The following is a 22,763-nucleotide window of genomic DNA, read 5'->3' as shown; positions in this document are numbered from 1 at the left end:
GTCCCTGCCCAGGGCAGGGGATGGCACTGGGGGGGCTTTAAGGTCCCTTCCAACCCAAACCATTCTGGGATTCTAAATCCTGGCTTTTCATCATGCCATATGGAGCTTTTTTTCCCCCTCTTCCCCAAATGAAAACAAGGAACCTTTAACAGAACTTCTAGTGAGATCTTGGTGCAGTGGGGGTGCAGCCCTGGGAGTCGTTGGCTGTACGGTGAAGTGAGAGTCCTGGGGTGTGTTATAGTACTGTCATCTGCCTCTCCTACAGCATGAGCTGGATTCATCGTTAGTCTTAAGTTCCCTGAATTGAATTCGGTTTGGGGGTGTTTCAAGTGTGTAATTGGAACTTGCAAATGAGGAATGACAGTGTTTATAAAAATTGTGCTGCAGGCGGCTTAAAAATCATTTAGGAAAGCAATTGTCTTCGGTTTCCTACAGACGGGCGTCAGCTCTGCAGATATTAAGGGACTCACAAGCTGAGGTGAAGAGGAGGAAGGAGTATCTTTTTTCTTGGCAGATATATAAGGATGAAATGTTGGGAAAGCTATTCAGATTAAATCTGTCTTTGAGGGTGGAAGGGACCTGCTTTTGTGTCAGTTCAGAGCAGGTATGTGGGTAGCATGGACAGTATTTCTGCTGTTTTGGGGACAAGGAAAAGTACTTATTTCCTGTACAGAGTTTTGAAGAAGTCTCTCTCAACCAGGAGAACCAAACACCTCTCTCCAAGAGTTTATGTAAGTTATTGGGGTGGAGAAAACAAGTTGTGAACTTTGATGGTGAAGCTGCATGTGGAGACTTGGCTGATGGGATGGCTCCAATGCATAGAGAAGGGCGAGGGAGCTCGTGCTTGTGCCACTGAAAGAACAGTCCAAAGAACACTGCTGTTCCGTCACGTTGTCTGTGCTAACGGCTGTGGCCGTGGTCTCCCATCTCCTCCTGATGCTGTTGGATCCACCTCAATGCAAATCTGCAACAACACACTTTGAGCGATTGGGGCTTCTTCACCGTTTTTTTTTTTATTTTATTTTTAGTGTGTGGACCAAATAAGTGATTTTATGGGCAACCGGCAAGAGAGTACAGAAGTGTATTCCAAACTCTTTGGAAAAAAGTTTTCTAAATGCTTTGAAGACCTTTTGTAAGGAACAAGTGAGCGACTGAAATCTTAGTAAATCTTGTAAATAACCCTCTCTGTCCCTTCTGTGCAGGGTGGGCAGAGCTGCTGGGTGATGGATTCAGTGAACTTGCAGCAGAATCTTGTCTACAGTGGAAAATTTTCCATGTTGTTGGCACCTCTTCTAGTACGAAGAGGTTGTTAACAGGTTGTTCAAACTCCAGTGAGATTTTAAGGTGAAAACATTTTGAGATACACAATCAGATGAATCCAATTCTTATTTAAACTCCTTTGTTGAAAAATGCAGAGCCAGCATCAGCGTCTTACTAATGAGGAGTCCTCTGTAGCAGAGAAAATCTCTTAAAATCGTACTTGCTATGTCATGTTGTTGCTGAGTTGTTTCCCCTATCGCTTACATAAACCAGCAGGATAAACAGGCGCAGGAAATGGTTGGTAATTCTTTTACATGGTCGGAGGATGATGTGAAGTGCCTGCTGCTGTGAAAAATCCTCAGTTCACCTTTTTAAAGAAGATCCGATGACTCCTGCTTTTTTCTTTTTTTGCGTAAAGGATAAGTTTTTCTCCTAACTCTGGATGGGGGAGGCTTGGAAATACTTCAGAAAATCCACTTTTTTTTCTTTGAACGCCCTATCTCCCCCGTGTGATTGTGCTGATTTCTGTATCAAAAGGGTTGGAGTGACAGAAATTACCATGATCTGAGTCTTCATCCCAGCTTTGAATCCAGTGGTTTATTGAATAGGCAAATAAAACCGGCTCGTTCAGGAAGACGGAGCAAAGTATCTGCCTGAATTTCTAATTTCATTAAGAGGGAAGATTGGGGCAGGTAGACATCAAGAGGAAGGAAGGAGATGAGTTTATGTATGCTCAGCCCCTAAGATGCCTGAATTGGCAGGGAGAGGAGCAGGAGCAGCCTTTGCTGCGAGGCCACGTACCTGCAATGCAGTGCTGTGCCTCTGCACTAGGTGGTGGAGGAGGCAGAGCCCTCCTCTTCCTCGCTCCCCGCACAAAGCTGTGCTGCCTTCCTGGAGAACCAGCCCCTCCGATGTCCCCCCCGCCTTCCTGACACTGTGCTGGCTGATTTTACATGGCTTTTTCGAAAACGGTTGGGCTGTCTTCAGGAATAGCGTTATCAATGGGAGGCCGTGCTTCCTGCAGGTAGGTTATCACCTTTAATTCTTTTTATCTCATGAATTTGCAGTTCTTTGGGCGTTCCTTAGAGAGTAAGGACTTTTGGGAGGGTCTCCAGATATGGATTCACACGAATTCTGTAAAAGATCCAGTGTTTTGCCTTAGCATTGCTATTGCACATTGTTTTCCTTAAATAAAATAATGCTGTGTAGTTGTAGAGAGACCCTGCAAATCCAGGTAATTCTGATGATCAATTAGCACATTGAGAGAGCAAAAGTAAAAGGTGATCAAGGTGTTCTTAAGTAGAAGAGAGGCAGCTATAATACAACAGTACCATAGAACGCTTGATTTTTTTTTTTTTGACGTGTAAGCTATTAACCATCTTTCATAGGCTCTCTTTATATTTTATCTGCATTTTGCAATATTGTAGACAGCTACTGGGGCTTTGGGGCTGTCACCTTTAAATACCCAGTATGGATTTTTCTGCTGTCTTTAGCAGCCTTTTGTGCCTTTTAGAGCACTCTCTGTGTGAGCGAAGCAGACAGATGAGGGTTGTGCGTTTGTGTATCAGTCTTTTGGGTTTTTCTTTTTGTTATTAAACCATATTTTGCACTGATTAAGCCTCTCTTAATCCGTATCTGCATTTGACATGGTCGCTTTGGGGGAAGAAGGTGGTGGGATGTAATAACATCTAATGAATTTTGGCAGGAAGGCAGAGAAACGAGCTGTGTTTTGGAGGTGATTTCATAAAGGAAATAGCAGTGTAGAAATGTCTGTGACCTGAATTGGGCTCACTATCGTGTTAATTGGTGTAGTAGATTATAACGTAGGAGTGAAATGGTTTTGAGTCCCCGGGACAGACTGGGCTGCAGGCTGTGGGGTGTGTCGTGTGCGAGGCCGTCTCAGCAGGATTCCTCAGCTCCGTTTTTAGGAGAAACCTTCCCGGAGAATGGGCTTTAGTGCTTCCAGTAACTTCCTTGATGCATGAAATTACTATTATTGAGGAGCATTGGGACTGCGGAATGGCACGATGTTTCTGTCTGCATCAGTGGTTCTTAAGAAGAATTTTCTTTTGTATCCGATCCAATCCCTTACATCTCTCACAGTTATGAAAATGAAAAATCTTGAAACAGCACTGGGGAAAATTACTCTTGATTATTTACGCTGTGGGTGTGGCTACTGGGCTGAAATTCTCCTTTCTGTCCATTTCTGGTTCCCTCTACCCTATCTATAGGATTTGTTATATATGAGCATCCCGTCTTCCCTTCAGCCATTCTGCCCATAGTGCTTTCTTTCGTTTGCAACCTGCTCTTAATTTGGGGATAGTCTATGACTTTATTCCTAGCTCAGTTGTCCCCAAAGGAATGCAGCAGTTCTAAAGGAGCTTTTTTGACCTCCAGGACTTCCCTCCTCCCCCTCCTAGTTTTCTTCTTCCTACCCCCAACTTGGAATTCTGTGGTTTACATGGAAAATAAAAGTCTAAAATACTAAATAACTTTGAGCTGGATCAATCTATGAGGTTGATAATAAATGTCCAATTAGCCTGGTAGCAGTGGAATGGACTGTCTGGCTGCCTTCTTTTATGGTTGGGGACCACTAATCTGTGTTCCTTATCTATTCCTGAATTAAATCAGCAAGACTTACTAGCTCTGACAACCGACTGAAATAAATGGGGGGTGGTTTGGTTGGACCTTTGTAGCTCCTCTTTGCTTTAATGAACTCCAATTCCAGGTTGTAGATAGCTACAAGTTTAGTTGTGATCAGCTTGGAAGGGGCCATTTCTTCCTTTTCATGCTCTGTAGATACTGAAGATGGCTGGAGCTTTAGCATGTAGTAATATATTTAATTTATGACATCTGAGCAGGGCGCATGCGTAGTAGGTAAATGCTGACCATTCATGCTGTTGTATAACTTCTTAGAATTGTACTATTAAATTTGTCCCATGGATTAAGATCAGTTAGTATGGCCGTGATATAACCGAGTGGGAGTCCTGTACATCCTGAGCTGTAAAACTGCATCCGAAAGCCCACAGGCATTACCCTGTCCACCGCCATGGCCAGCAGCTGCCTCAGCAGCTACTCCTTCTTGAGGAAAATGAGTGGAATTTGAAATAACCTGCTGGGAAGCGGCCCTTACAGCTGCTGCTTCACTGGAACAATAGTTTCCATACAAGAAACTTCCACTAATTCACACTGACAGGGAAGCACGTTGTAAAGAATGTTATCTCATGCTAGTACCTCATTTGCTATAAAAAAAATTGTTGCCCATCTCCTTGGACAACTCCAGCTTTTTTAATCCTATACTTCTAAGAAAAAAAATAAAAAGCTTAGAGTTAATATCCTGCAGTATTTTCCCACTGAATCTTGCCAGTGCAAATGATCTATAGGCATTGTTTACATTATAAATGCTTAATTTGTAAGAAAGGATATTGAAGATTAAATTCTGTTGAGAATTAACCATTCCTTGTAATGGTTTGTAAAATAACTAATTTACCTGGTTTAGAATTATCTCTGTGTGAGCTGTTTGGCCGTAGCAGAGCACTGCTGCGGGAGGAGTTGGGACACAGGGGGACAGCAATGTCCTTTAGCTCAGGGAACCCTAACACAGCTTAAATGCATCACAGCGTTGTGGTGGCCTTTGCCAATGTGATCTTTGGGACTCGGAGTAGCACATTTGGGAAGAGTTAAACACATAAAATTGTCAGCAGTGCCTGCTGTGGAAGGAGAGGTGCTGAGCTGAGTGGTAACGTGCGAGACGTGTGATGTGTTCTTTTCCAGACCCGACCCCCAGCATCGGGGCCCTGCGGCTCATTCCGAGAACGATCTTCCTGAGCAGGAGGAGGAAATCCTGGGATCAGATGACGACGAACAAGAGGATCCAAATGATTACTGCAAAGGTGAGAACTTGCCTGTTTAAGGCACCAAATTTTCACTGTAATCAGGAAATTCCCAAGATTTCCCATCTACTATAGAGAAATGAAAATAGACTCCCTCTTACTTTAAGTGTTTTTTGAAGCTGCATGATGACAATAACATTTTTCAAGCTAACCTGAAATGCAGGAACTATTCTCCAAGGTTCCCTCTGTTATCAGTAAAGATTTGAGTTGGAGAGCTGCTTTTAATGCATGTGTTTAAAGCTGTTTGCTTTTTCCTCTGTGCCAGAGGGCTTTCAAATTGGTAAAAGATCATCGTCTTGGTATCCATTCTTCAGATAACTCTGTCTGCAAATACAGTCTTCCGCTGTTTCTCTGAGCAAATACAGACCAAATGGAAATACCATAGTATATAATTCAATATCAAAAGGGCCAGGTTGTTTTTTAACATAGCAAATACCCTTTTTAAAAAAAGACAGAACACTGATCGTAGATATTCAACTGATCGATCAGTTGAAGCTTTAATGTGTCCCCTCACCTCCAAGTACTTTCTAAAATAAATTCTTCTGTGATACTATTTATTGTACTTATTGAATACGGCAGAGGGAGGAGCATGTAACAAATGCCATATATGTATATCAAAAAAATGAAAAGTAGAAATAGCACAAAGAACTAGAATTGCAACGTTTCTTCCACTTCAGTGCTTTACTTCAAAGCATTCATGTTACTTTTAGCGTGCTACCCAAATATTGGTGGGATTTTGTTTGCTGTAAAGCAAGTGGGAAGAAGAAAGCCATTGTGTGAGTTAGTGACTGGTGGGGCTGTCACTGCTGTAACTGAAATCTTTAAGTGGAGAAAAGGGACTTCTGCTGCTTGAGCTAATGAAGTAATTAATTGTGAGTCTATGTCTTGTTTGTCAACCAGTTAATTGAGAGAGAGGAATCTTCTGGCAAAGCGTGTATTTCCTGGGTGGTATTTGCTGACCACAACTGAATAGCAAGCGCCTGGAATCCACGGTCTAATTCCAGGTTCTGGCAGAAATTTACACCTTACCAATTACAGATTATTCTCTTCGCTCTGTTTTCTGCCATTTCCCTTGTGTCTGTGTCTGGCTTTTCGTGGCTTTGCTTCCAGCATGGAATCCTCCTGCATAGCCAGCAGCTGAGAGATACTAGGGATATGGGGATGAGAATTTCCTAATTTCAGTGATGATGTTAAGGTGCAAAGTGCCTTTCGGTCCGGAAAGCGGTAGCAGGGGAAGCTCCATTGGTATCTTGGGTGCAGAACTCTCACGTTATGGAGACAGAGCATGCAAAAGCAATGCTGATGTTTAGCTGTATGATTCTGGTACTGAACACTGTAAGTTGTGTTTTCCAAAGGTGGTCAGTGTAGGAGACTTCAGATGCTTTCACTGAGAAACTAACCTTTTGTGATGCTGCGGTGATGGACCTACATTGAAAAGGAGGAAAAGTCAGCCTTCCTAGTTCAATTATATTAAAACTTTCCAATCAACTAGAGGGCTGTTCACAGCTCTTCCTTTAATGTACTGTATATTTGTTCTAGCAAGATCCAATTAGAGAAACATTTGCATTTGTTTATATGATTTAAATTTTAAACGTATCAAATAAGTCTGCCTCAAGTTGTGATGCTTGTTCCACATACCTGCTCCTCAGTGCTTGTGTGATCACCTGATAAACAAACTTCCCACTGTTTTTCTAGGTGGTTATCACCTTGTGAAGATCGGAGATCTATTTAATGGACGATACCACGTGATTCGGAAGCTCGGATGGGGCCACTTCTCCACTGTGTGGCTCGCATGGGACATCCAGTAAGTCCTTCCGTCCTAACTGGTGCTTCTGGTGGGAATGTACAGCGTTGCACAAACGCGATCAGAAAGCACCTTTTCACTTTGAGATAAAAGCACAAAACATAGCTGTCCATATCCGAATGCAGAAGTTTCTTTTGATATTGTGTGTGTGGGAAGGAGTTAAGAGAACAAACCACGTGTGGGGAAACTCTTTCCTTGTCTTCAGCAGCCTCTGACCTGTTATTTCATTTTATGAGAAATGACTAACGTGGAAGTTTTATAAAAAGAGACCCAAAGACAATCATCATGAGAGTGCTTAGATGTCATTTTTCCATGATGCTTTAAATATGTAGCTTTCTTATAAGCAAAAGAATTAGGATAATCCTGGAGAATAAGTTCTTTGTGTGAGTGTTAACCATCTCCAATTTCCTTACTGTGTGTGCGTAGAGGGAGGAGATTTGTGGCAATGAAGGTGGTGAAGAGTGCAGAGCACTACACAGAAACAGCACTGGATGAGATCAAGTTGCTAAAATCGGTGAGTGCCTGAGAGTGGGGGTCCATTTTTTAAATTTTTTCTTTTAAATTCGTGTTGGGGAGTACACATTAGTCACGTGCTAGATATTTCTGGGTCATCTAGCTGCAAAGAATTGGGTAGGAACCTAACAGTAGTGCAGTAGATCTGACTTCAGACATACATTCTTGCCTAGTAATTACCTCAAGGAACACAAAATTAATGCTCTTTCTCTCTGCAGGTCCGCAACAGTGATCCAAATGATCCAAGCAAAGAGAGAGTTGTTCAGTTATTAGATGACTTCAAGATTTCAGGAGTGAATGGTTCCCGTATCCTTTTGGGGAATAAAGGCAGAGAATTACACAAAGCTGGGAGTTTACGGGGGAGCTGTCATGTCAGGGCTGGGGAGCAAACCCAGGCATCTCCTTTGCTGCCCAACGAACCTGCTGTAGAATCATCTGCCTCAAAGCTGCCTTAGATCCAGAATCATCGTTCAGCCTGATGTAATATATCTAAATTGTGGAGTCAGCTCTGCTGAGTTGGGCTGGGAACATCACCCAGAGATGGGGTAGCTGCGTCTGGTTTGTCATCAGCACTGAAGGGCTTCATGTCCGAGGTACCTTGGGGTAAGAGCCTGTCTCTCTCAACCCCTCAATTTTGCGAGCAGCCTGGTAATAACCCCTTACTGAGGGAAAGCAGGACAAAATGTTAAGAATGGTAATTAAAAAGAGCAAACCCATGCAGTCTGTAAGTTGATAATACAGTGGTTTTCTTGTTACGGAAGCACAGACTTTATCAACATCGTTAGCATGTTTAAAGTATATTGCTTTGGAAATCCCCTGAAGTTCTGTGAACAGCCTTCTAATAGGGCAGCGATTTGTGGCAAGTCTTAGTAATGCACCTTTAAAGCTTAAAAGTTGCACTTTTGTGCATGTTTCTGCTTTGCAGTAACTTGGACTTTATTTCCCTGAGAATTACTGGGCTGCTTGAGAGAATTGAGCTGTAGATCATAAATGTTCTAACGCTTCTAAAAAACAGTAGCCCCATAATGGATTTATTCTGTGAACTTTTCCCCAATACCTAGCACCAAGTAAATGTTGACTTGCTCTTGTATTTCTGTCACTCTTGTGAAACACATTCATGCTTTCTGCCAGCATAGAAGAAAAGCAGCCTAATAAACTCCTAGAACTCTGGCTTCTAAAGCAAAGGCACAATTCTGAATCTGTCACTAGAGTGGCTGTAGCTGTTGAGATCTTGTAGACAAAAAGCAGATAATGTAAATACTGTTGAGGTCCAGGCTTGTTAAAAGTTTGTTTTGCTGGTAAAGAGGCAAGGGAGGGCGGAGAAAGTACTTAATTGTTCTGAAGATGACTTATGAAATGGAAATTTTGTTATCTTTTCAGGTAATGCTGGTACAGAGAGAGTTTTGCCTGAGGCAAGAGCTAGGCCTGTTCCAAAACATACATTGTTGGCTGGAAGCTGTCTTAATACTTGCAGGAAGTACTAATGCTCTTGCTTGTGTAATGGCTTTCACCCAAAGCAGGAGTTTGCTACTGCTGCCTTTGGACCATTATCCCAACCAACTCCATCCCTTTGTATTTCAGGCTTTAGATAACAGCAGTGATGTGTAGGATGGGATGGGGCTGTTAAGGAAGGCAGCTTCTCTAAGCTGTGCGAGAAGGATGAGGGTTCTTTAATATAAAACACTTTACTGGTATGGATTTCTTTTGGTCTTCAGTCCTTGGGTCAGGTTGTCCATCTCTTTCCTTGACCGAGTTCCAGATATCTGTATGGTGTTTGAAGTTCTGGGGCATCATCTCCTCAAGTGGATCATCAAGTCAAATTATCAGGGGCTTCCACTCCCTTGCGTCAAAAAGATCATCAAGCAGGTAAGTTCCAGTTTTGACTGCACTCATCCCCTCGACCGAGTGAGAACTCTTTTACTAATTTTGCTCGGGTCCAAGAAAACAGAAGTTAACAGAAGTTAAAAAAAATGAGATACACACCACTTCTGTTGGTGTGTATCTCACGCAACAAAATCATCCTGGGGTTAATATTTCCTTTCTCTACTGCAAGAGCCTTCTGCTATGGATATTTATTTTCTGACACTTAAACCACTATGGCAGGCCAGCTTTGCTTTTACCCTCTTCTAGCCCTAGTTATTCCTTGTAAGTGCAAGTATTTATTTTTTTAAAACTTTCACAGTAAGTACAGTGCTTAATGGTGGGAAGAGCAAGAGAAACCTGTTCTTCCTACTGGATGGTTGCCTAAGAAGAAACATCTTTCTACATGTGAAGTGGAGGGGAGGAGGAAAGCGTGATTTTACTGCACGGTATTGAAATTAGATTTTCAACTGTGGTGTTGAGGGTAAAGAGAGTATTTTAAATTTATAGCTAAAATCCGTGTGCAAATCTGTATTATCTGGAACTGAGTAGTAACCACTGATCACGTTAGAGCTAATCTGGAGTATTCTCAACACAGAAGTCCTTCATTGGTCATTGTGGACAACTTCAACTTTGCATTTCCACTGTGCTCTCTATGTGCGCATTCTTTGCTTTTTCTCATGTTGGGATTCCTTCTCTCCTGTCCACAGGTTCTTCAGGGTCTGGATTACTTGCACACGAAATGTCGAATCATTCATACAGATATCAAACCTGAAAACATTCTCCTGTGCGTTAACGACCAATATATCCGCAGGCTGGCTGCAGAAGCCACAGAGTGGCAGAGATCGGGGGCTCCCCCACCATCTGGCTCTGCAGGTATGTTTTTTTTTCCTGAAAACTGATACTATTTCTCCCCCCCAAAAAAAAATCATACCTGATCTCACTTAGGAAGACATCTCCTCTAACTTGGGAGGTCATCCTCCCTCTCTGCTCTGTCCTGGTGAGGCCCCACGTGGAGCACTGTGTCCAGTTCTGGACTCCCCAGTTCAAGAAGGACAGGGAACTGCTGGAGAGGGTACAGCAGAAGACCACAAAGATGATGAGGGGCCTGGAGCATCTCCCTTACAAGGAGAGGCTGAAGGACTTGTGTCCTTTTAGTCTGGAAAACAGAAGGCTGAAGGGGCATCTGATCAACACCTATAAATACTGAAAGGGTGGGCGTCAGGAGGATGGGGCCAGTCTTTTTTCAGTGGTGCTCAGTGACAGGGCAAGAGGAAATGGGCACAAACTTGAACATAAGAAGTTCCATCTAAACATGAGGAGAAACTTCTTGACCTCAAATGTGGTGAGGTGCTTCTTACATTTTCTTCAGAAGTTTCTTTCCTTTCATTGCGTGATGCTGGAAATGCATTTCATGAAGAGCTCTGTCAGTCATTATCTCACAACACTAACATTTAGCTTAACCCGTCGTAGCATTAGCTTAGGGAAACTCCCTTAACTTTGGTATTTTAATGTTTTGCTTTGCATTTTATTTTCAGTAAGATGCATAATACATGCAGTAAATGAAGCTGCGTGACAGGAAGTTTAAGTCTTTGATATCAATCATGCAAGTCTATGATCTGGAATTTTACTTATGCATTTACTCATTAAATGTTTTTCTCTTTTTTTTTTTAATTCTTGCTGTGCATTTCTTAGAGAAATAAGGCTCTAAAATACCATTTGCTGCTACCTTTAAAATGTTGTTACCAAACCACATAGTAAAAAGCTTACGTTAAGAATGGAGTTGCAGTTTTTGAATATAAACTCACTAATTTACTCATCTTCTTTTCCCTTTCAGTGAGCACTGCGCCGCAACCAAAACCAGTAAGTGTGATTTGCTTCCATGCATAAGTAGCCATCTACTGCGTTATTTCGTAATGCCATCAGCATTAAGGGAAAGCAGCCTAATAGCAGAAGGAAAAGTGTGATTTGTGTTTGTCACAGACACAAATCCACTGACCAGGTTCAGTGCTGTCCTGGAGATATGAGTGGTGTTGGCTCATGCACCACATAGGGCTACAAAGATGAGGGGCCTGGACCATCTCCCTTACAAGGAGAGGCTGAGGGACTAGGGTCTTTTTAGTCTGGAGAACAGAAGGCTGAAGGGGCATCTGATCAACACCTATAAATACTGAAAGGGTGGGTGTCAGGAGGAAGGGGCCAGTCTTTTTTCAGTGGTGCTCAGTGACAGGGCAAGAGGAAATGAGCACAAACTTGAACATAAGAAGTTCCATCTAAACATGAGGAGGAACTTCTTTCCTGTGAGAGTGGCAGAGCCCTGGAAGAGGCTGCCCAGAGAGGTGGTGGAGTCTCCGTCTCTGGAGACATTCAAAACCCGCCTGGACACGTTCCTGTGCAACCTGCTCTGGGTGGACCTGCTCTGGTAGGGGGTTGGACTGGATGATCTCCAGAGGTCCCTTCCAACCCCATAGCATTCTGTGATTCTGTGACAACCAGAAGGAATAGTCTTTTTGGTGGTGTCAGGGTCTGTTGTGAAGGTGACTCTTGTCTTTGGAGTCTGAGATCCCTCCTTTGGAGAATTCTGTCAGCTGCTTAGGTCAGGACAGAAATGCATTGACGAGAGCCTCAGGCAACTGCTCCAAAAACCTTAATATCTGCTTTTTATCTGGGGGAGAAGAGCCATCTCCAGTGTTTTCAGACCAGGCTGCTTCCTCAGCTCAAAAATAAATTAAAACTTAACGCATTTTAGGTTACTGAAATATGAAATGCTAAGTCCAATTTCTCTGCTTCTGTGTAGGCTGACAAAATGTCAAAGAATAAGAAAAAGAAGTTGAAAAAGAAGCAGAAACGACAGGCTGAGTTGTTAGAGAAGCGAATGCAAGAGATAGAGGAAATGGAGAAGGAAGCAAGCCCTGGGCAGAATCAGCCTGAAGAAGAGGAAGAACCTCAGAGCCCCCTGGAAATGCTCATAAAAGTTAGTCCACCAGAGGAAAATGTCAGCAAAAAGCCAGGTATCAACCTAAAATATTGCTGAAGTAGCACAGTGTTGTCCTGTCACTCATGCTGAGCGAGGGGGAGCATCTTCAGCAGAGGTGGCCATTATTATTTAGCCTGTTTGCATTGCATTTTACTTGTCTAATGAGACTAGAAAAGACCCTGTTACAAATTGAGTTAATGAATGACTGTGGTGCTTCCAGCTGTAGTTGTACTTTAGACTATTGAATGCATAAGTATTCCCACTTGTAAAAAATACCCACACATTTCTTTTTCAGCATAGGGCCATTCCCTCCTTTGTGATTTTTCATTTATAGTCAGAAATGTAAGTCTGTAATTTGTCACTGGTTGTTAAATTATGGGATAAGTACTGTTCAGTCCATTCTGATGGTTTTGCTCTTAAAATGGAGCACAGGTGACTCCTCTCAGTTACTTGAGTGAATGTTTTCGCAGAACTAGAAATGCAGTCTTATACAGTGCAGGGAACAATCGTCTTCAGTGCTTTTGTTTAAATATGATTTGTTTCAGGGGGGAAAAAACTAAGTCTTGTAGGTTTAGGAGAACACAAGATGCACGTTTTGAGAACTGCCTACTTCTGGGGACTCCCAGAACAGCTTCATCTGTTACTTTGATTATATAGATTCTATCTTCTCCTTTTCCTCTCTTCCAGCTGAAGCTGTTGTACAAGAGCAATCAATTCTAATGGAAAGCAATGTGGAAAAATGTGTAACAGAAATAAATTGCAATGGAGTGATACAAATGACGGACTTCCCAGACTCCGGCAACCAAGGGTCTGTGCAACTTGAGGATGACCTTCATAATGCCAATGACTGTGGTGATCATCCTCACTCGAAGGAGAACTTCCATAGTTGTAATTACAGTCAGCGTAATGGCGACTCAGAGAACAGGCCCCAAGAAGGAATGTCGGTCTCGTTCGCGCCCTTGGTTTCAGAGGATTCCATGGTGTGTCAGCCCACGTCCAACGAGGATCGCTCGTTCAATGAGCAGATCAACCACTTGCAAGAAAGCATCCGGACAGAGCTACCTTCAGAGGACGAGAATGAGAATAACGGCCCCTCAGACAACAAAGGTATAAGAGGAACCCTGTAAGAAAGGGCTCCTTTCTCCTCGGTCTGGGAGAGTTGTTACATCACTTCATCAGAGTGTTATAGAAACCTCCATTTTGTGGGCTGAAGGGATCAGAACCACCTGTTTGGGCCTTTTTCTCCCAGGACTAATTAACATGGCAGTTCTTTTCTGTTGTATTTGCTGTTTGTAGCTTCTAGTTGTTGTACTTTAGACAATTGAATGTATAGCTATTCCCACTTTTAAAAAATAACCCATACATTTGTTTTCCAGCATAGGGACATTTTCCCCTTTGTATCAGGTGTTGCTTATGTAATTTTCACTTATAATCAGAAATGTAAGTCTGCAAATTGTCACTGGCTGTTAAATTATAGAGTAAGTACCATTCAGTATGTTCTGATGGTTTTGCTCTTAAAATGAAGCACAGGTGACTCCTCTCAGTTACTTGAGATGAGTCAATGTTTTCGCAGAACTAGAAATGATGGAAACAAAGCTTATACAGCATAGGGAAAAAAAAACCTCTTTAATGCTTTTTGTTTAAATATTATTTGTTTCAGGGGAACAAAACTAAGATTTTGAAACTTGAACTGCATGTAGCTGGATGCTGTGCTAGATTCCTAAGTATATTTTGCTTCTCACAGCTCTCTCCCAAACTGCTTCAGAGCTACAGCTGGATGTAGTTTAGGGACTTAATATTTTTGCTCTCCATTGTGTCACTGAGGTTTTTGCCAAAGATACTTCAGCTCTTGGGACTGTCTCTTGCAGCAGTGAGTGATGGCTCTGGCAAAAAGGTGCTATAACATGGGGACTATCCTTCAGAGATTTAGAAAGATTTAAGGGTTGAGAGGCTTGTTTTGTTTCTGGCAGTGCCTTTATTGAAAAAGCCTGTCTAGATCTAGATGGACTTTTTAAGGCTGTGTAAGTAGTTCTGGGAAAGTGTCACTCCTGCATGTTCTTACTTCTGCTTTGTGACACCAGTCAGGTCTAATAGTCTCTAAGAAGAAGGATCTGGGGGTCCAGGTGGATAGTAAATTATCAATGAGCCAGCAATGTGCCCTTGTTGCCAAGAGGGCCAATGGGATCCTGGGCTGCGTAGGGAAGAGTGTGGCCAGTAGGTTGAGGGAGGTCATTCTCCCCCTCTGCTCTGCACTGGTGAGGCCACAACTGGAATATTGCGTCCAGTTCTGGGCTCCCCAGTTCAAGAAGGACAGGGGACTACTGGAGAGAGTCCAGTGTAGGGCAGCGAAGGTGATTGAGGGATTGGAGCATCTCCCTGATGAGGAAAGGCTGAGAGAGAGCTGAGGCTCTTTAGCCTGGAGAAGAGGAGGCTGAGGGGAGACCTTATTAATGCTTGTAAGTATCTAAAGGGTGGGTTGAAGGATGGAGCCAGACTCTTTTCAGTGGTTCCCAGTGACAGGACGAGGGGCAACGGGCACAAGCTGGAACATGGGAAGTTCCACTCTAATCTGAGGAAGAACTTCTTTGGGGTGAGGGTGGCAGAGCCCTGACAGAGGCTGCCCAGGGAGGGTGTGGAGTCCCCTTCTCTGGAGATCTTCAAGCCCTGCCTGGATGCTCCTGAGTGATGTGCTCTGGGCAACCCTGCTTTGGCAGGGGAGTTGGACTAGATGATCTCTAGAGGTCCCTTCCAACTCTGACAATTCCATGATTCCTGTTGTTCATAGAGCAGACTGATGCTGATTTTTATATCTAGTCTTCGGGGAGGGAAAAGTCCGTGAGCAAACCCATTCCTGGGTAGGGGAGAAGGCTGTAGGATTTGGGTGACAGATGGTGACAGTGTCCATGTAGCTTTAATCAGCTGTTGTCTGTGTTGCCTCTAGGAAAATCGACTGCTGGGAATTTCCTTCTTAATCCTCTTGAGCCCAAGAATGCAGATAAGCTCAAAGTGAAGATAGCTGACCTGGGGAATGCCTGCTGGGTGGTAAGTTTAAAATCTGTTCACATTACTGTCTAAACGTGCTAATTCATTCACGGGATGCCAAGGTAGAAAAGAATCCATAAAATAGATTCTTAGACCTGCGTGTGAAAGTAGTGACAGTTTGAAACTCCATTGGGGGGAACAAAACAGGGGAGCAGGGACATTAATAGTCCTCAACATAGGATTTCAGCCTGTGTTCTGGGTGTCTCTTTAGCCATTGTATTATTTCTAGTAGGCCCGTGGAGAGTGTCACATCTAAAGGGTAGAAATTTGCACATGCAGAACTTCTGAAAGAGTCTGGAGAATGAGAAAGTTGCAAACAATTGCTCTGATGTGCTAGTTCTGTACTTTATTAGCTTGTCAAACCATTTCCAGTGGATTCATGAGCACATGAAAGAGACTCATAAATAGTTTTATTCTTTGATCGTTTTGCTGTGCTGCTTTTAAACGTTTGACATCTCAAATAGAAGAAATGCCTATTTTACTTGGCTTTTTAAGTGGCAAAATACTTCAGATCTTATGGGAGAGAGTCTCAGACTTAGAATTGCACACATCAGGCTTGCAGCAGCTGGCAAGGTCATCTCTTAAATTGGTGTTGCTTTTCTGCCTTAAGGCACCTGAATCCTGGCCTGTCACGATCAGTAGGAGAAGGTGCAGCTTCTGAAACAGTCTTCCCTTGGCCTGTTTTTGTGACTTGCTTTCCTGGACTGTTTTACTTGAGGAGTGTCTTATGTATAGCTTCAGAGGGCTGGAGCCCCTCTGCTGTGAGGACAGGCTGAGAGAGTTGGGGAGGGGGGTTCAGCCTGGAGAAGAGAAGGCTCCGGGGAGACCTTGGAGCCCCTTCCAGTCCCTCAAGAGGCTCCAGGAAAGCTGGGGAGGGACTCTGGATCAGGGAAGGGAGCCATAGGAGGAGGGGGAAGGGTTTGACCCTGAAAGAGGGGAGATGGAGCTGAGCTGTGGGGAAGAACTTGTTTGGTGTGAGGGTGGTGAGAGCCTGGCCCAGGTTGCCCAGAGAAGCCGTGGCTGCCCCATCCCTGGAGGGGTTCAAGGGCAGGTTGGAGGGGGCTTGGAGCAGCGTGGTCTGGTGGGAGGTGTCCCTGCCCAGGGCAGGGGGTGGCACTGGGGGGGCTTGAAGGTCCCTTCCAACCTGAACAATTCTATGATTTAATGAGTATGTAAAATTGAGATGAAATTCATCTGCTCTGGCCTTTGAGGTTGTTGATTCTCCTTTCTTTAAACAGTCTCTAACTGTTTAATAAAACATTTCTTCTCTTTAGCACAAGCACTTCACTGAAGACATCCAGACGAGACAGTATCGATCCCTGGAGGTGTTGATCGGGTCAGGGTACAACACCCCTGCTGACATCTGGAGCACGGCGTGTATGGTGAGTGGGGTCACCAGGGGGCTTTAAACTCTTCCTGTGGATGATTCTGGGAAGCTGGCTCTCTGGACTGCCGAGTCACTAGCCAAGCCTGGAAAAAAACCCCACAGGTGTTCAGCCAACTTCCAGATTTGCTGAATACCGTGTTTCCATACCAAAACTGTTTTTCTCTTTTTTTTTTGCCACGTCTGGTTTTCCTTTTGAAAGTTAATTTTGTTGTATGGCATGAGTGGATTTCAAATATGATTGTACTTTGTCCTCATGCTTTGTGGAAAAACAAGACAACTGTGCAATTCTGAGAATGAAATCCTGTTTTATAAAGAGCCTTTCTCCTGCATCCTGCCGTGTTTCACAGATGTCTGCAGTATAATTTCATATTTTAATGGTATGCATCCTCTGCATGTTTGGAATCATTTTATAAGCTGAGTAATGCTGAGACAAGGCTGACGCTGTCCCTGTAGTAGCTGGCAAATGCAGAATATGGTAATTTAAAGAAAAGAAAAAAAAAAAGCAGTCTAGTCAGTTGCTGCATGTGCCTCTGTCTCCATTCTGTGTTTTCTACAAATTAAAGCTTGGGGGTTTTTTTTATATCTTAAACTTGGAAAATAGTGAGTGAAGTCATTTTTACCCTCTTGGAAAACAAACTGTGATTTTTGGTGACTGGGGTAAAAGGGAAGGGGATACGGTCGTGTTGTCTCTGCACAACCTGTGGCTGAAATTCAATAGTGAGACCACAGCAGTCCGTAATGAAAAGTAAGACTAGAGAAGGTGAGAGGTTCTTATTTTGAGTAAAAGTGGATATGGAAAAGGGTAAATGTGTCATGGAATTTAGGAGTGGTGAGTTGAAATGAATGCAAATGTTTCTCTTATTTAAAACATGTTTTTATACCTCCAGACAAACGTTCAGAGGTTAAGTGTTTGAAAAATGTCTCTTTAATATCTGAAATTTGGGGAGAGGGGAGAATCTTTGTTAAAAAATCCCCGGAACCCTAGAGTTTGGACATGACATCATTTTGCAAAATGCTGTAGAGGTGGAAGATAGGGTAAGCATGTGAAATGCCTTAATTTTGTACTGTTTCACGCATGAATACTGCATATGCTGTGATCCAGAACTCATCACAGATGTGCCTGTGATGGTTTTTTAACGTAATCATTGAAATAATGCAAAGTGATTACACATCTTTAGCTGATGATCGTGTGCCGGAGGTTTGGAGGTTATTCTTCCCACTGCTTTGCTTCTGGCCCGCAGAGAGATGCAGAATCAACCTGTGGAGTGTATTCAAGTGATTTAAACGTGCTCCTTTCTGTTTGTTTAGGCCTTTGAGTTAGCAACAGGAGACTATCTCTTCGAGCCGCATTCTGGGGAAGATTACTCACGGGATGAAGGTGTGTTTGTCTTAGTCTTTTCTTTTTTAAAATGGGATGTGAAATACAACGATTGCTTCTTCAGAGTGAGCCTTCTCTTCTGATTAGCAATGCAAAGGCTCCTGGCAAAAAGATGGTTTACTTAAATCAGCGCCAACTGTGCTTGAGCCTCTGCAGTAAAACACTGCAATGAAATCCATGTTCTTGTGTTTCCCATTGCTCTTACCACTGGGTTCTATGTCTTGCTGCTTAAACTGATCGTGCCCTGAATTGTCCTTACCCGTTTTTTTTCCCTTGACTTTGTCATTGCTTGGTGTAAGCTGATTTCAGGTGGATCTCAAAGTAATTTTTAAGGGAGATAATGTTTTTGTCCTTCTATCCTGGAGAAGGAAACAGGGGCACAGAGATGCCTTGTGTGGATGTGACTCGTCTTTTCTTTTGAAAAAATGCAGATCACATTGCATTGATCATAGAACTTCTGGGCAAAATACCTCGCAAGCTCATTTTGGCTGGAAAATATTCCAAGGAGTTTTTCACCAAAAAAGGTAAGAGGAAACAAAGCAGTGTCACTTATCGCCCCAAATACACAACAGTGCCTTGCTAGAAATAACCAATTAACAATAGATGCTTCTTGAAGTCTTTCCTTTGCTTTATGAAAGGCTTTCTCAGTAAAACTGCAGCTAAATATAAGGCATTCTTGTCTAACTGCTAAAAGTATCCTTCGCCCTCCTACTTGACATCTTGGGGTAGATCAAATGCAGCAGGTAGAGAAAAAAGTACTGTGGGTACTTCTACAGGCTTGATTGGGCTTTTTTTAGCTGCTTTTTGTGAACTAGAGGTGTTGACTCACCTTTGAAGTCTTCTCTAGACAACTTTGTTCCATTTCTCACATGCCACTCACCTAAATAGTGCCTTTCATCCTTGAGCCATGGTGCTCAGGACACATTGTACCATTATCGTAAAGCTCTAAGTACCCCAGAAATGTATTGAGTCTCAAGAAATTGTTTTTGACCTAGTTTAATAAATTTCTTTTTTTTAATAAAACAAACCCTTTTTTGTTAGCAGTCTGTTGCTTTCTCAAAGTGCAGCATGTATTGCGTGTATTCGAAAGTCAACGGCCCACTGTTTATCTGTCATGTCAATCAGTATAATTGGTCATTTAATAAAGTTAAACACTATTTGCTGATGTTGGATCAGCAATAGCAGGAGGGGGGAAAAAGAAGCCTTCAAGAAAGTACACTTCTAGAACAGTCTTCAAAAGCAGATAGAAAAGGGGGTTTAGTGTAATTCATTTCTTCCCTCAGCATGGCCTACTGTTTATACTCCCAGTGCCCAAGTGTTCAGAAGAATTTCTGAATTCACTCTGTTTCATTTAACTGTTCGGCCTATTTTATTCAGCTTCACTGTTCCCATGTCTCCCACTTAACCCATCTGTCTGGGTTTTCAGGTGACCTGAAGCACATCACCAAACTGAAGCCCTGGGGCCTTTTTGAAGTCTTGGTGGAAAAATACCAGTGGTCCCAAGAGGAGGCAGCTGCATTCACAGACTTCTTATTACCCATGCTGGAGCTGATCCCGGAGAAACGAGCGACGGCCGCCGAGTGTCTCAGGCACCCCTGGCTTAACTCCTAGAGGCTTCAGCCCAACGCCACAGCACTACACTCTGGTTTACAGCATCACATACGCGCACCCAGCTGCCCCTTCCTGGTTTTGTTTGGTTTTTTTTCCCTTGTTCATTTTCCAATGTGACATTCTTCCTTCGAGGCTCCCAAGAATTTTAGATAAATCTAACCTGTTCTGCTGAGTTTCTTGTGTGACTCGATGGGGACTCTCCTCAGCTGGTGGGGTGTCATCCGTGTTTTGCCTTGATTGGGCTTTGCCAAAGACTAATTGCCTAAAATAGGAAGTTTTTCCCCGAGTCTCCTCACTGTTTTGCGCCATGTGTTACAGATGTGAGCTCACCCCTGCTCAGATCTGCTCCCGTAGCTAAACCTCAGCTCTCCTTTCTTCCTGAGGGAGGATGTGAAGATCCAAACACCTCCTCATCTCACTGACTCAGGAGCCGATTTCCCGCTGTTGATCCAGTAGCAAGCAAAGGGGTGAGAAGTAACGGGTGGCACTGAGGTGCTGGTAGTTCCTTGTAGAGCAAAGACCTTGAAATCCTCTGTTTTCTGGGTGTCTGCTGTATTCTTTGCGTTCCAGTCACGTAACTTTTCTTTAGTTCTAGCTGCTTAAATCTTTTGAAAAGAGCTATTTAAACCTAGGGCTTTAGTATCCTTGATTTCTTCCTCTGAAGTGCCCTGCTCCCTTTACTTTTTCCTTCCTTGTGCCCAGATAGTCGGAATAGTTTCAGAACTTGGTGATGTTTTTTCTACTTTCATGCCTGTGACTAAAAGGCGACAAGTGAAATAAGCTGGAACTGACTCAACGCACAACCTTCGGCACACAGATGGCTGCGCCCTTTGGCGGCACAGGAAGCCTTGTTGTAGGCAACTCTGCTAATATTTTAGTGAGCTGTAAGGTTTTTTGGGGTGTGTTGTGGGTTTTTTTGTTGTTTTTTTTCTTTTTTTATCCCTTATAGGCACTTTTTTGCCTTGTGTCTGTGAGAGATTGGCTTTCACTGCTGCGGTCCGCTCTGCCTCTTGAGTTTTGACCATTTGCTGCTTCCCAAGCGTCTGGGTTGCAGCCACGCTATCGCCCTTGGCTTTGAAAATCAACACTTTGAAGGCCCAATGTAAAGATTTCTTTTCCTTTTCCACTTGCTTCAGGTGCTGGCCTTCAGAAATGACTCCCCAGGATGGGACTGCCTTTTATTTTCTGGGCCGTTAGCACAAGGCAAGCTAGCAGAAGTGGAAGAGAACTGACTTTTTCCATGTAGATACTGGATTAGAAGCTGTTTCTAGAGTTTACCCCCAGTAAAAATGTTCGGGGGCGGGGGGGGTTCTATGTGAACTTCTCAGAGGAGGTTGGATATGAATAAATAGGTTAATTTTAATTAAAAGTTAAAGCACTGTGGCATTTGATAGTTTTATGATGGCTTCTTCTAGACTTGCCCATCCTGTTACAGATTTGAGTGTATCCTACTCTGCTCTAAAGTGAGATTTGGCAGTGTTGGGGCTCCAAAGGCACTCCCTTCCCCTGGACCAAACCAGCCTTTGGATTGCTGGTGGCTCTCAGTGGTAGAAGCTGCTGCAGGAACATGCTGGAGGCCACCCAGATGCTCTTGGAGACAATTGTGTTGCCAAAGCTGCCAAGACCACTGTTACGTGTCACTTTTCTGTGTGTGTTTGGAAATCCTGGTTCGAAAGGAGGGTTCATTCATAAACTTTAGTGTCATTTAACCCACTCGAAAGAAAGTTTCTTGGGTCCAGTGCTGATCAGGCTCATTAATGCAAATCATGCTGCATGTTCTCGTAGGGGTAGATCAGGTTCTCTATGCATATAATCTAAAATTAAAGGAAGGTAACATACCAAAAGAGTTTTAAACTGCTGATTTGACCTTTTTGGGTTTCCCACCTCCTCCCCCTCCTTTCATCTGGAATTTTCCAGTTGTGTGTTACTTCCATCCCTATTACAGAAGTCCTGGAGACAGGACTGGGTTCCAAACTGTGAAGATCCACAGGCAGGGCAAAGGATTTCTTGTCTTGAGGGCTCACCCGGTCCTGTGCACTGGCTGATTTAAAGAACTTTTCCTAGAAGGGGTCTGCTTTGACTCTGAGAGCCCTTTCCCGTCCTCCCCTTCCCTCTGCCCCCTGACTGGAGGAGGAGGGTTTTTACCCTGAGAGCCAAGACTGGAGCCAGTTTGTGAGTTGAAAACCTGCAGGAGCAGCTGTCGGGATTCCGTCTTGTACCGTGTGCTCCTTCACTTGGGGTTTGTTAAGTTTCCAAACTGCCGTAAAGTGCTCACACTAAAGGATTTGTACTTGCTGTGTCAGTCTAAAACCTGAAGGAAAATACATTTTTATTCTTTCTACTTGGGTGCTTTGTCTTTTTTTTTTTTTTCTCCTTTGTGAAAGCTGTACAATAAACAGATTATTTAATAACTGAGCCCTATTCCTCATATGTTCCCTCTGTAAGTCCTGTCTTTCTGAGCCTGTGGCCCATCGATGGAATTTTCTTTGCTGGTGAGCACTTGAGTTTTTATTTCCAGAACAAGATGCATGGAGATGGTGGGGGTGATGAGCTGTTTTAAAATGGCAAGAAAAATAGTCAACAGCAGGACAACTCTGCTGTTTCTTCGTTCTAAAATATGTTTTTCAAGTCTGACCTCTCTCTGCTCTTCTCCCTGCCAAACTAGAAGGTGGTTGTCAGAACTGAATTGAATTGGCTGCTGCCGGAACCACCAAATCACAGCAAGTAGGAATGAAAATCCTAATTTTTCAAATTAATGTTGGTTTCTGCCCAGGGAAGAGCCGGACAGGACCATGTGCCATGGTGCTGCAGGTGGGTGTTGGATGCGGTGAGAAATGATGGCAAAATGGGGGTTTCTGGGGTGGTTGGTGAGTTGATGCTGACTGGCACCATCTCAGAGAATCACAGAATGATACGGGGTTGGAAGGGACCTCTGGAGATCATCTAGTCCAACCCCTGCCAGAGCAGGTTGCACAAGAACATGTCCAGGTGGAGTTTTAATGTCTCCAGAGATGGAGACTCCACCACCTCTCTGGGCA

At 43.4% G+C, this 22,763-nt stretch overlaps 1 protein-coding gene across 1 annotated transcript; it reads left to right on the top strand.

Moving 5' to 3' along the window:
• Nucleotides 1-2,134: 2,134 nt before the first annotated feature.
• On the top strand, nucleotides 2,135-22,140 carry SRPK1 (SRSF protein kinase 1). The gene is made up of 15 exons (XM_014953633.1): nucleotides 2,135-2,284; nucleotides 5,035-5,153; nucleotides 6,849-6,957; nucleotides 7,384-7,471; nucleotides 7,689-7,776; nucleotides 9,230-9,336; nucleotides 10,041-10,206; nucleotides 11,168-11,193; nucleotides 12,128-12,341; nucleotides 12,995-13,414; nucleotides 15,249-15,349; nucleotides 16,624-16,731; nucleotides 18,045-18,114; nucleotides 18,546-18,638; nucleotides 19,541-22,140. Exons 1-15 carry the CDS (start codon nucleotides 2,214-2,216, stop codon nucleotides 19,723-19,725), a joined length of 1,965 nt encoding a protein of 654 aa, XP_014809119.1. The 5' UTR covers nucleotides 2,135-2,213; the 3' UTR covers nucleotides 19,726-22,140.
• Nucleotides 22,141-22,763: the final 623 nt, after the last annotated feature.

This window comes from Calidris pugnax, unplaced genomic scaffold, assembly GCF_001431845.1.
Source record: "Calidris pugnax isolate Ruff unplaced genomic scaffold, ASM143184v1 scaffold245, whole genome shotgun sequence".
Lineage (NCBI taxonomy): Eukaryota > Metazoa > Chordata > Aves > Charadriiformes > Scolopacidae > Calidris > Calidris pugnax.
This window is presented reverse-complemented; position numbering and strand designations above follow the sequence as displayed.